We start from the raw sequence: 13,290 nt of genomic DNA, 5'->3' as shown, positions 1-13,290 counted from the left end.
CTGCTCCTGTATCTACTCATCTTTGCTTTAGAGTAATTGTTAGTTTTTTGGTCTCATATAGACGGTTTTTTAATGGAGCACTGTATTCATTTGTGCTTTATTTTGTGTGCCAGTCGTTATTTCACTAAAAGGTGACTTCAGGGGATAGTTTTGGTTTAAAGTTTAAAGAGTAACTCAGGGCAATAGTCTCAGGGAGTCCTCTAGTCTCTATTGGTCCAGTAAGTCTAGACTTATTAAGAATCTGAGTTCTGTTCTTTGTTTTTCTATTGTGGCCCTGATCAGAACGGTCACTAGTGGTAGCTGGGCACCATCTTACATCAGCATAGAGGAGGCTGCGGCTTATGTAGGCTACTAGCCATGTAGACTAATTTCTTCTCTGAGATTTTAGTTCTTTCTTTCTCCTTTGCTCCTGATGAATAGAGACCAATAGTTGTATCTTACGTGACTGCTTGCAAGCTTTGAAGACCCCAGATGCTACTCACCTCACTAGGACGTAGCACTTGAATTTTGTGAACTATATTATGCCAGTTGACTGAGTTGTCACACGAGACTAAGGTCCTAAGTCTTCAAACCCAGAAAACCAATCTCGCCAGGTGTTTGGTTATGTCGGAGAAGTATCTGTAATTATGTCCTCTGATAATATATATGCATGTACACATATATTTGTACATGTACATAACTCCTGTCTGTGCATGCGTATGTACACACATGTAGCTACTTGTACACAACTATGCCTATACACATACATATGTGACCATACTTGTTATTTGGTCATTGTTCGTGTTGTTGCCAAACTGTATATGTCTTTATTCTTCAGCACAAACATCCTTTTCTCTTGTGTACTTCTTAGTGACATTGATTACTTTGGTCAAGCTGTGTTCATTACACCCACATTTGGTGCTACTTTTCCCATCACCAAAAATAACAAGTATATATGATCTACAGAGTGATCCCTGCCCCCCATCCCTTGTAACCACCAACGGACATGAGTCTCTATATATATATCTATTCTTGTCCTTTTATAAAAGTGGGACAAGGCTGTAATCTTTATGGAAGCAGATCACCAGGTCTTTTCTTCCTTGGAGCGGCTGGTGGGTTCAAACCCCCAACCTTTCGGTTAGCAGCTGAGCACTTAACCATTGTACTGCCAGGGCTCCTTGAAAAATACGTTTAGGGGTTTTGAATGACCACTGAATTTGCGTCAACAGTGTGATCTGGTGGTAGAAAGAAAGAAAAAGAAGAGGAATATCTTGAATGAGGAAGCTGTATGACCTTTTATACCGGTGCGAAGCGTCATGGTTTCAGAGAGATTTAGACCAGAATAGCAATAATATGTGAAATCATTTTATGTAAGAAATGGTTAACTTTGGTCCGCATCTCCGAATGTACCTGGGAGCTTTTAAGGGATGTTGTTACCTGGGCCCCACCCTCAGAAATTTTGATTGGTTTGGAGTAGGGCCCAGACGTTAGTATTTTCTAAAATACTAGGAGAAGCTGGAATTTTAGCTAAGAGGTGACTCAGGTCAGCTCTAGAAGAATCATTTGGGAGAGCTTGGGAAAATAAAGTTTTTTGAGTTCTACCTACTGGAGAGAATTTGGTGGGTTTGGGGTGAGGTCTGCACATGTAGATTTTTGAAAAGCTTCACTTGCGGTCTTGATGGACAGCCAGTTATGGGAACAGTGGGCTGGGTCAGTGCTTCTTAACCTTTAATGTGTGGATGGATCACCAGGGGATCTTGTTAAAACGCATTTTTCGATTCTGTAGGTCTGGGGTGGGATCTGAGAGTCTGCATTTCTGATAGGCTCCTGGTGATGATGGCGCTGGTCCTGGGACCACACTTTCAGTAGTAAGGGGCTGTATAGTCACTTAGTGTAGATTATTATCCAGAGGATTTAAGCACTGGATGTGGTGAAACAGTGGGTTAAACAAGGTCTGTTCCAGTCCTGAGAGTTTTAATGAGGTCATTTAGGCCTCAGAGCTGCATTAACTTAGGTGATAGTGTGGCAAAGTGGAAAGAGCACTGACTTGGAAGCTAGACAGATCTGAATCCCATATCTATGGTGTACTATCTGGTTGACCTCGAACAAGTGATTTCGGCTTTTTGAGTGTCAATCAGCAAAACAGATACAATACAGTCTCCCTGGCAGATAAGTATTAGAGAAAATGTGTTTTAAGGACTTAGCATAGCTCTGGACACAGAGTTGGTGTCCAGAAAAGTGATGCCTATTATTATACTTATGCTCTTAGAATCCTCTTTTGTTGGAACATCAGGACTGCAATTTATGTGCACGGAAAGTACTGTTAGGAACCTCTAGTCAGTTCTTCATCAGAGATGACTTACTTCTATTTTACAGCCAAGATAAAGCTATGGTTGTTGTTGTTGGCTGCTGTTGGCCCCTAACTCATGACAACCCCATGCACAACTGGATCAGACTGTCGTGATCAGTAGGGTTTTCACTGGCTGGGGTTTTGGAAGTAGGCCTTTCTTCCTAGTCTGTCTTAATCTGAAAGCTCTGCTGAAACCTGTTCAGCATCATAGCAACAGCAACACACAAGATTCCACTGACAGACAGGTGGTGGCTGTGCTTGAGGTATGTTGGTTGGGAATCCAGCCTCATTCTCCTGCAGGGAAGGTGAGAATTCTGCTACTGAACTACCACTGACCCCAAACCAGTTGCTGTGGAGTTGATTCCAACTCAGGGCAACCCCATGTTTGTCAGAGTAGAACTGTGCTCTGTAAGGTTTTCTTTCTTCATTGTCTAATGCTACGCTAACAGAAATATCCACAAGTAGATGCCCTCAACAAACAGAAGTTTGTTCTCTCACAGTCTAGTAGGCTGGAAGTCCTAATTCAGGTTGTCACCTCCAGGGGAAGGCTTCTTCTCTCTATCTGCCCTGGGGGAAGGTCCCTGTCATTAATCTTCCCCGGGGCGAGAAGCTTCTCAGCGCAGGGACCCTGGGTCCAAAGAACGTGCTAGTCTCCTGGCTCTTGTTTCTTGGTCGTATGAGGTCCCCATGTCTCTCTGCTTGCTTCTCTCTTTTATATCTCAAAAGAGATTGACTTAAGACACAATCTAATATTATAGACTGAGTCCTGCCTCATCAACATAACTGCCACTACCAGTCTCATTAACATCTTAGAGATAGGATTTACAACACATAGGAAAACTATATCAGATGACAAAGTGGTGGACAATCACACAATGCTGAAAATCATGGCCCAGCCAAATTAATGCACATATTTTTGGGAGACACAGTTCAATCCATGACACTTTCAAAAGTTGATATTTTGGAAGTAGATTGCCAGGCCTTTCTTCTGAGGCACCTCCGGGTGGACTCAAACTGCCAACCTTTCAGTTAGCAAGCAAGCATGTTAACAGTTTGCATCACACCCAGGAACTCCAGGATGTGATTACTCAGGTGATGAAAAATACTTGTTCTTCTTAGGGACTTGTTACTTTTGGTGATGGGAAATATGGTAAAGACAAGTGTTTGAGCACAAATAGAAGCATATAGACACAATTAAAAAGAATGCTGACAAATTGCAATAAATGTAACTAATGCCAATAAACAATTTATGTGGAAATTAAAAAAAAATCATTGAGGGATATATATTTTTGCAGCAATAGTAATAACAATTAAAAGATATGTTTGGTTACATAGATATATGCCCATACTCATTGCTGTCGAGTTGATTCTGACTCATAGCGACCTTACAGGACAGAGTAGAACTGTCCCATAGGGTTTCCAAGGAGGGGCTGGTGGATTCAAACTGCTGACCTCTTGGTTAGCAGCTGTAGCTCTTAACCGCTGTGCCACCAGGGCTCCATAAATATATGTGTATGCCTAAATATGTATAAAACCCATTGCCATCGAGTCAATTCCAACTCATAGTGACCCTATAGGATAGAGTAGAACTGCCCCATAGACCTTCCAGGGAGCGCCTGTTGGATTCGAACTGCTGACCTTTTGGTTAGCATCCGTAGCACTTGACCACTACGCCACCAGGGTTTCAATAAATATGTATAGGAAGGCATATATGAATATATGGATGTACGTGTATGTATAGGTATAACTGTAGGCATATGTATATACATGTGTATGTGTGCTGCCATTTATTTTCAAATATAAAATAAACATGGGGGCACAGTTATGGATACTTCCTAGATACAACCAAACACCTCATGAGATTAGTCTACTGGGTTTGAGGGCTTAGGACCATAGTCTCATGGGGCTACTCGGTCAGTTGGCACAACATAGTCCATTAAGACAATGTTCTACATCCTAGTTTGGTGAGTAGCGTCTGGGGTCTTAAAAGCTTGTAAGCCACTGTCTAAGATTCAACTGTTGGTCTCTACTTGTCCGAAGCAAAAGAGAAAGAAGGAAACCAAAGAATGGTTTCCAATCAATGTCTGTCTCAAAGAAGAAACTAGTCAACAGAACAAATAGTCCACACGAACAATGACATTACCTACCAAGAAATAGATGGTGCCTGGCTACTACTACTGAGCATTCACCCTCTGGCCAGGGACTCGATAGAGGGTCCTGGGTTGAATGGGAGAAGAATTTAGAACAAAACTCAAATTCTTAAAAAAAAGGTCAGACTTACTGGACTGGTAGAGACTAGATGAACCCCGAGGCTGCCGCCCTGAGAGACTCTTTAAACATGGAACTCAAACCACTCCCAGAGGTCATCTTTCAGCCAAATGACAGATTGGCCCGTGAAGTAAATAATACCTGTGAATACTATGCTCCTCGGAATAACCAACTAGATGAAACGAAATGTAAACATTTCCCCTAGACCAAAGATGAGACGGCAGGGGAGACAGGGAAGCTAGATGAAGGGAAATGCAACAACCAAAATGGAGATAACGAGAATCCTGATATATTGTGAAGAATGTAACCAATGTGACTGAACTATATGTATAAAAAAAATAGAAATTGTTAAATAAGAACCTAATTTTGTGTAAACTTTCACCAAAACCACGATAAAATATTAAAAAAAAAATACTTGTTCTTGCCTGCCCCTGCATAATTAACTTTTGCAGCAATCTGAAGTTTTACCCTGATGAAATGTGACAAACGGTTCCTTGACTCAGACAAATGACTGAGTCAAATATTCTGAACTATTGTGATCCTTGCATAGAGTGAATTTCAGATCGTAATGTCTTTGAGCTCACACTCCCTTGTCCTCCTTCTCCTTTAGGTAACTTCCCTGAAGCCTCCGTTTGGGCCAGTGCTTTCTTAGCACCTTATGCCGCTTTATCATAGGACTTCTTTCCATCAGCCAGCCAGCTTCTCCTCCTCTTCCCCACTTCACTGCAAGCTTCTTGAAGGGATGGGGCTTTTTGTAGCCTCACAGCTTAACACAGTGCCTGTACTCATTTAGTGCCAAAGAAATTATTGTTGAACTGATTGTATGAAACAGGAAGTCCTCCAAGAGATCAGAGTCTGAGCTGTGTGTGTTGGGGGGAGTGGGGTGGGGTCAGAGAAGGCTTCCTGGAACTGGTGATGCTTGAGCTGAGACTTGAGATAGTGGGCAGGAGGCAAGTGGCTGGAAAACATGCTGCATTCAGGGAACTGAATGGAAGAGCTGAGCCTAGGGGGGCATATGGGGCAGTAGCTGGTGAAGCTGGAGAGGAGGCAAGGGCTAGAGTGTGATGGACTTGAGTGGCAGCTAAAATCCTCAAGATTTTATCTTGAGGATAATGGGAGGCCAGTGAAGAATTTTAAGCAGGAATGTGCATAGGGTGGATTAAAGGCTAATATTAGACACAGGAAGATTGGTTAGGAGTTTTATATATAAGCCAGGTAATCAGATCCAGCTGTTACCCTCATTGCCTTTTCTGGTCTTAACTCCTTTTCTCCAGACTGGAGTGGTCTTTGCCTGACCTGCCGCAGGCCATGCTTTGGCTGTACAGTGGAAGCAGACCTTGCAGCATTACCAATCTAAGCCTGTCCCTGGGGACATGTGCCTGGCCCATGTTAGGCAGAAGGTGCAGCCACCTCTGTGCCATGGAAAGAGTTGGATAGCAAGAGGCTATGGGTAAAGGTTTGGACATTCACTGGGTTTCAGTACCAGATCTGCTGTGTCCTGGCTATGGGAACATTAGAGAAGTATGTAACCTCTTTGAGTCTCATCCATAACATGGGAACATTAGAGAAGTATGTAGCCTCTTTGAATCTCATCCATAAAATGGGAACATTAGAGAAGTATGTAACCTCTTTGAGTCCCATCCATAAAATGGAGATAATAACTATCTTCCAGTGCTTCTGTGAGAACTAAAGTAGATGATGATGGTGATGAAAATAGTAATGACCATTTAGTAAGCATCACCTTTGTGTCAGATCCTGTGCCAGGTACATTTATCGACTCATTAAAGCATGTATAAAATACCAAAAACATTGTTTGGTTCATGGTAGGTAGTCAGTAAATGTTACATCCCTCCCTCAACCCCCACCAATCCTTGCACTACCTGCAGTTTGCCAGTAGCTGACACATTATTGCCTAGTACTGTCTTCCAAATGACTTTACTTATTCCCACAAATTGACAGAGAAAATTATAAAGATTTAATTTAAGCTCAGGAAGCAATCAGTGAATAATTACCAACATCATTTCATTAAGGGAGTACTTACCAAACCAAAAACCCATTGCCATTGAGTCTATTCCGACTCATAGAGACCCTGTAGGACAGAGTAAAATTACCCCATAAGGTATCGAAGGCTGTAATCTTTACAGAAGCAGACTGCCATATCTTTCTCCTGTGGAGCGGCTGGTGGGTTCCAACCACTGACCTTTGGTTAGCAGCCTCACGCTTTAACCACTGCACCACCAGGGCTCCCAAAGGGAAGTACCTGGGGGTGTAGAAATCAACCTTGTTTTTTTTTTTTTGATTTTTTTAAATATAATCTTTATTGTGCTTTAAGTGAAAGTTTACAAATCAAGTCAGTCTCTCACATATAAACTTATATACACCTTACTACATACTCCCACTTACTCTCCCCCTAATGAGTCAGCCCACTCCCTCCTTCCAGTTTCTCCTTTCGTGACCATTTTGCCAGTTTCTAACCCTCTCTACCCTCCCATCTCCCCTCTAGACAGGAGATGCCAACATAGTCTCAAGTGTCCACCTGATACAAGTAGCTCACTCCTCATCAGCATCTCTCTTCAACCCATTGCCCAGTCCAATCAATGTCTGATGAGTTGTCTTCTGGAAAGGTTCCTGTCCTGGGCCAACAGAAGGTTTGGGGACCATGACCACCGGGATTCTTCTAGTCTTAGTCAGACCATTAAGTCTGGTCTTTTTATGAGAATTTGGGGTCTGCATCCCACTGTTCTCCTGCTCCCTCAGGGGTTCTCTGTTGTGCTCCCTGTCAAGGCAGTCATCAGTTGTGGCCGGGCACCATCTAGTTCTGGTCTCAGGATGATGTAAGTCTCTAGTTCATGTGGCTCTTTCCGTCTCTTGGGCTCAAAATTACTGTGTGACCTTGATGTTCTTCATTCTCCGTTGATCCAGGTGGGTTGAGACCAATTGATGCACCTTAGATGGCCACTTGTTAGCATTTAAGACCCCAGACACCACACTGCAAAGTGGGATGCAGAATGCTTTCTTAATAGAATTTATTTTGCCAATTGACTTAGTTGTCCCCTGAAGCCATAGTCCCCAAGCCCCTGCCCTTGCTCGCTGACCTTTGAAGCATTCAGTTTATTCAGGAAACTTCTTTGCTTTTGGTCCAGTCCAGTTGAGCTGACCTTCCCTGTATTGAGTGTTGTCCTTCCCTTCACCTAAAATAGTTCTTATCTACTATCTAATCAGTAAATAACCCTCTCCCACCCTCCCTCCCTCCCTCCCCCCTCTCGTAACCACAAAAGAATGTGTTTTTTCAGGTTAAACTAAGAAATCAACCTTTTTTAAAAAAAAAATTATAATTTAATACAGTTGGCCCTTGAACTTCATTTTTAGGTTCAGGGTCTTAGACTTCTACAGAAGTCAGGCAGAGCTGCTGCCTGGACTGTGACATTGTTCATGTCCCAGTTGGATATTTAGTGTCCATCTTCTGACCAAATAATCAGAATAAATACCTGAATTCAAGCTCCATTTAGTGAACAACATGGAATATGTAATGTGGTCTGAGGGTTGGGATGAGTTATATGCCCCTACCTAGGCCTGACAGGCTCCTGATCAGATACTGGGCCCTAGATTTATCTGAAAATAAATGAAAGTGTCTCCCAGTCTTCAGAGCCTCTCTCTCTCTCTCTATTTTTTTTTTAGTTTTTATTGTGCTTTAAGTGAAAGTTCACAAATCAAGTCAGTCTCTCATACAAAAACTAATATACACCCCTCTATTATACACTCCTAAAAAGTTGTCATTCCCAGCATAGTAGACTATATGATTGTCCGATTCAAAATGGCCAATACCCGTCCATTTCACCTGACTAATGCCTAGGATATCAATGTTTATGCATTCCATTTCATTTTTGATGATTTCCAATTTTCCTAGATTCATACTTCGTACATTCCAGGTTCCAATTATTAATGAATGTTTGCAGCTGTTTCTTCTCATTTTGAGCCGTGCCACATCAGCAAATGAAGGTCCCGAAAGCTTTACTCCATCCACGTCATTAAGGTCGACTCTACTTTGAGGCAGTCATCCTTTGAGTGCCTTCCAACCTGGGGGGCTCATCTTCCAGCACTATATCAGACAATGTTCCGCTGCTATTCATAAGGTTTTCACTGGCTAATGCTTTTCAGAAGTAGACTGCCGGGTCCTTCTTCCTACTCCGTCTTAGTCTGGAGGCTCAGCTGAAACCTGTCCTCCATGGGTGACCCTGCTGGTATCTGAATTCCGGTGGCATAGCTTCCAGCACCACAGCAACACGCAAGTCCGCACAGTACGACAAACTGACAGACTAACAGACCTATCCTGAAGTACAATGCTGTCAGTAATAGGATAATATCCATAAGGCTACAAGGAAGACCAGTTAATACGACTATTATTCAAATTTACGCACCAACCACCAGGGCCAAAGAGGAAGAAATAGAAGATTTTTATCAGCTGCTGAAGTCTGAAATTGATCGAACATGCAATCAAGATGCATTGATAATTACTGGCGATTGGAATGCGAAAGTTGGAAACAAAGACGAAGGATCAGTAGTTGGAAAATATGGCCTTGGCGTTAGAAACAATGCTGGAGATCGAATGAAAGAATTTTGCAAGACCAATGACTTCTTCATTGCAAATACCTTCTTTGACCAACATAAACGGCAACTATACACATGAACCTCGCCAGATGGAACACACAGAAATCAAATTGACTACATCTGTGGAAAGAGACGATAGAAAAGCTCAATATCATCAGTCAGAACAAGGCCAGGGGCCGACTATGGAACAGACCATCAATTGCTCATATGCAAGTTCAAGCTGAAACTGAAGAACATCAGAGCAAGTCCACGAGAGCCAAAATATGACCTTGGGTATATCCCACCTGAATTTAGAGACCATCTCAAGAATAGATTTGACACATTGAACACTAGTGACTGAAGACCAGATGAGTTGTGAAATGACATCAAGGACATCATCCATGAAGAAAGCAAGAGGTCACTGAAAAGACAGGAAAGAAAGAAAAGACCAAGATGGATGTCAGAGGAGACTATGAAACTTGCTGTTGAGTGTCGAGCAGCTAAAGCAAAAGGAAGAATACATGAAGTAAAAGAACTGAACAGAAGATTTCAAAAGGCCTCTCGAGAAGACAAAGTAAAATATTATAGCGACATGTGCAAAGAACTGGAGATGGAAAACCAAAAGGGAAGAACACGCTCAGCATTTCTCAAGCTGAAAGAACTGAAGAAAAAATTCAAGCCTCGAGTTGCAATAGTGAAGGGTTCCATGGGGAAAATATTAAACGATGCAGGAAGCATCAAAAGAAGATGAAAGGAATACACAGAGTCATTATACCAAAAAGAACTAGTCGATATTCAACCATTTCAAGAGGTGGCATATGATCAGGAACCGATGGTACTGAAGGAAGAAGTCCAAGCTGCTCTGAAGGCATTGGTGAAAAACAAGGCTCCAGGAATTGATGGAATATCAGTTGAGATGTTTCAACAAACAGATGCAGTGCTGGAGGTGCTCACTCGTCTATATCAAGAAATACGGAAGACAGCTTCCTGGCCAACTGACTGGAAGAGATCCATATTTATGCCTATTCCCAAGAAAGGTGATCCAACTGAATGTGGAAATTATAGAACAATATCATTAATATCACACGCAAGCAAAATTTTGCTGAAGATCATTCAGAAACGGCTGCAGCAGTATATCAACAGGGAACTGCCAGAAATTCAGGCCGGTTTCAGAAGAGGACGTGGAACCAGGTATGTCATTGCTGATGTCAGCTGGATTCTGGCTGAAAGCAGAGAATACCAGAAGGATGTTTACCTGTGTTTTATTGACTATGCAAAGGCATTCGACTGTGTGGATCATAACAAATTATGGGTAACATTGTGAAGGATGGGAATTCCGGAACACTTAATTGTGCTCATGAGGAACCTTCACATAGATCAAGAGGCAGTCTTTTGGACAGAACAAGGGAATACTGCGTGGTTTAAAATCAGGAAAGGTGTGCGTCAGGGTTGTATTCTTTCACCATACCTATTTAATCTGTATGCTGAGCAAATAATCCGAGAAGCTGGACTATATGAAGAAGAACAGGGCACCAGGATTGGAGGAAGATTCATTAACAACCTGCGTCATGTAGATGACACAACCTTGCTTGCTGAAAGTGAAGAGGACTTGAAGCACTTACTAATAAAGATCAAAGACCACAGTCTTCAGTATGGACTGCACCTCAACATAAAACAAAAATCCTCACAACTGGACCAATGAGCAACATCATGATAAACGGAGAAAAGATTGAAGTTGTCAAGGATTTCATTTTACTTCGATTCACAATCAACAGCCATGGAAGCATCAATCGAAAAATCAAAAGACGCATTGCATTGGGTAAATCTGCTGCAAAGGACCCCTTCAAAGTGTTGAAGAGCAAAGATGTCACCCTGAAGGCTAAGGTGTGCCTGACCCAAGCTATGGTATTTTCAGTCACATCATATTCATGTGAAAGCTGGACAATGAATAAGGAAGAGCGAAGAAGAGTTGATGGCTTTGAATTGTGGTATTGGCGAAGAATATTGAATATACCATGGACTGCCAAAAGAACGAACAAATCTGTCTTGGAAGAATTGTGGCCAGAATGCTCCTTAGAGGCAAGGATGGCGAGACTGCATCTTACATACTTTGGACATGTTGTCAGGAGGGATGAGTCCCTAGAGAAGGACATCATGCTTGGCAGAGTACAGAGTCAGCGGAAAAGAGGAAGACCCTCAACGAGGTGGATTGACACAGTGGCTGCAACAATGAGCTCAAGCATAACAACGACTATAAGGATGGTGCAGGACTGGGCAGTGTTTCGTTTTGTTGTGCATAGGGTCGCTATGAGTCAGAACTGACTCGATGGCACCTAACAACAACAACATACACTCCTAACTGGACTCCCCCTAACAAGACAGCATACCCCTCCCACCACTCTTTATTTTCGTGTCCGTTTGGCCAGCTTCTGACCCCCTCCTATCTCAGATCTCCGCTCCATAAGAAGATGCCAACATTGTCTCTCATGTGTCCACTTGATTCAAAAAGCCCACTCCTCACCAGCATCATCTTCCATCCCATAGTCCAGTCCAATCACTGTCTGAAGAGTTGGCTTTGGGAATGGTTTCTCTATGGGGACCATTACCTCCGGGGTCCTTCTAGCCTCAGTCAGACCATTAAGTCTGGTCTTTTTACCAGAATTTGGGGTCTGCATCCCATTGTTCTCCTGCTCCCTCAGGGGTTCTCTGTTGTGTTCCCTGTCAGGGCAGTCATCGGTTGCAGCCAGGCACCATCTAGTTCTTCCAGTCTCAGGCTGATGTCGTCACTGGTTCATTGGTCCTTTCTGTCTCTTGGGCTCATAATTACCTTGTGTCTTTGGTGTTCTGCATTCTCCTTTGCTCCATGTGGGTTGAGACCTATTGATGCATCTTAGATGGCCACTTTAGAGCCTCTCTTTTTCCTTCTTTGTGTGGGTTTTAGGTAACTCAGATCCTCTTTGACAACATAAAGCATGGATTAAACCTAACTCTGTATCAATCCCAGGATTATGGGCCCAGGAGAATAAATCTTGGGTTGAGTATGAGATGATTCACTTAAATCTCATTCTGAAGAAAGCAGCTATGGGAGAGGCAGTTCTGAGCTTGGTTTATTGTTTAGTCCTGGTTTCCAAAGATCAATTCTTAGGAGTATCACAGCCCTTGTTGCCCATGGTACATGAGTGATTGTTCCTGACAAGCAGGGTGGGTCACTGACAGCATGATTACATCCACACTTGCCATGGTTCTAGGCCATCTTTTTTCTTTCCTTAAAATCTCCTTCCCTCAGGCAGATGGGAACAGGAGCTGGTTGAATGGACATGGGAAATACAGGGTGGAGAGGAGGAATGTGCTGTCACATTATAGGGAGGACAACTAGGGTCACATAACAATGTGTGTATCAGTTTTTGTATGAGAAACTGACTTGAATTATAAACTTTCACTTAAAGCACAATAAAAACAAACAAACAAACAAAAAACTTCTGTCTCTGGGTATGGATTGCCCACCATTGCCTAGTCTCAAATGCTGCTTTAGAGGGTGCAGCGCAGGGAATAAGACTAACATGAACTTTTCACTTATTTTCACCTTTCATTTTCCAGCAACAGCTGCAGGCATATGTGGCCTGGGTGAACGCACAGCTGAAGAAGAGGCCAGCAGTGAAGCCAGTGCAGGACCTGCGACAGGATCTCCGGGATGGGGTGATCCTGGCATACCTCATCGAGATTGTTGGTCAGTTGGCCCTGGGCTCTTTTAGAACAGAATGTGACCTTCTTTATTCTCCATGTGTCCTTCAGAACAGGTTGTTTCTTCTTCAAAATATGTGGAAATACAAGTAGAGAAAACTTAAAATACTCGCCCAAGGCTAATTCATTTATTTATGAGTCAATAAATATTGTATGCCAGGAACTGTTTTATGCTTTGAGGATGGGGCACAGTCAGTGCTCTCAAAAGCCTCCCAGTCTAGTTGGAAAGCCTGGAAGGAAAGTCAGTTTCATTAGAATACTGATACTCTGATGGGGTGAGCATGAAGGGGATCTCATAGGAGAGACACTCAACCCAGTCTTGGGAGGTTTGGGGATGGCTTGTGAAAAAAATTGATGTCTCAACC

At 42.7% G+C, this 13,290-nt stretch overlaps 1 protein-coding gene across 6 annotated transcripts in view; it reads left to right on the top strand.

Annotated features, from left to right (window-relative positions):
- The window catches only part of DIXDC1 (DIX domain containing 1), a 108,329-nt gene that overhangs the window by 47,723 nt on the left and 47,316 nt on the right, over positions 1 to 13,290 (top strand). For all 6 annotated transcript variants that reach the window (XM_049889265.1, XM_049889267.1, XM_049889268.1 and 3 more), the window contains one exon: positions 12,782 to 12,911. In XM_049889265.1, the coding sequence (XP_049745222.1) occupies positions 12,782 to 12,911 (130 nt within the window). The remainder of the gene's footprint in view (positions 1 to 12,781; positions 12,912 to 13,290) is intronic.

Source organism: Elephas maximus, chromosome 7 (genome assembly GCF_024166365.1).
Source record: "Elephas maximus indicus isolate mEleMax1 chromosome 7, mEleMax1 primary haplotype, whole genome shotgun sequence".
NCBI lineage: Eukaryota > Metazoa > Chordata > Mammalia > Proboscidea > Elephantidae > Elephas > Elephas maximus.
This window is presented reverse-complemented; position numbering and strand designations above follow the sequence as displayed.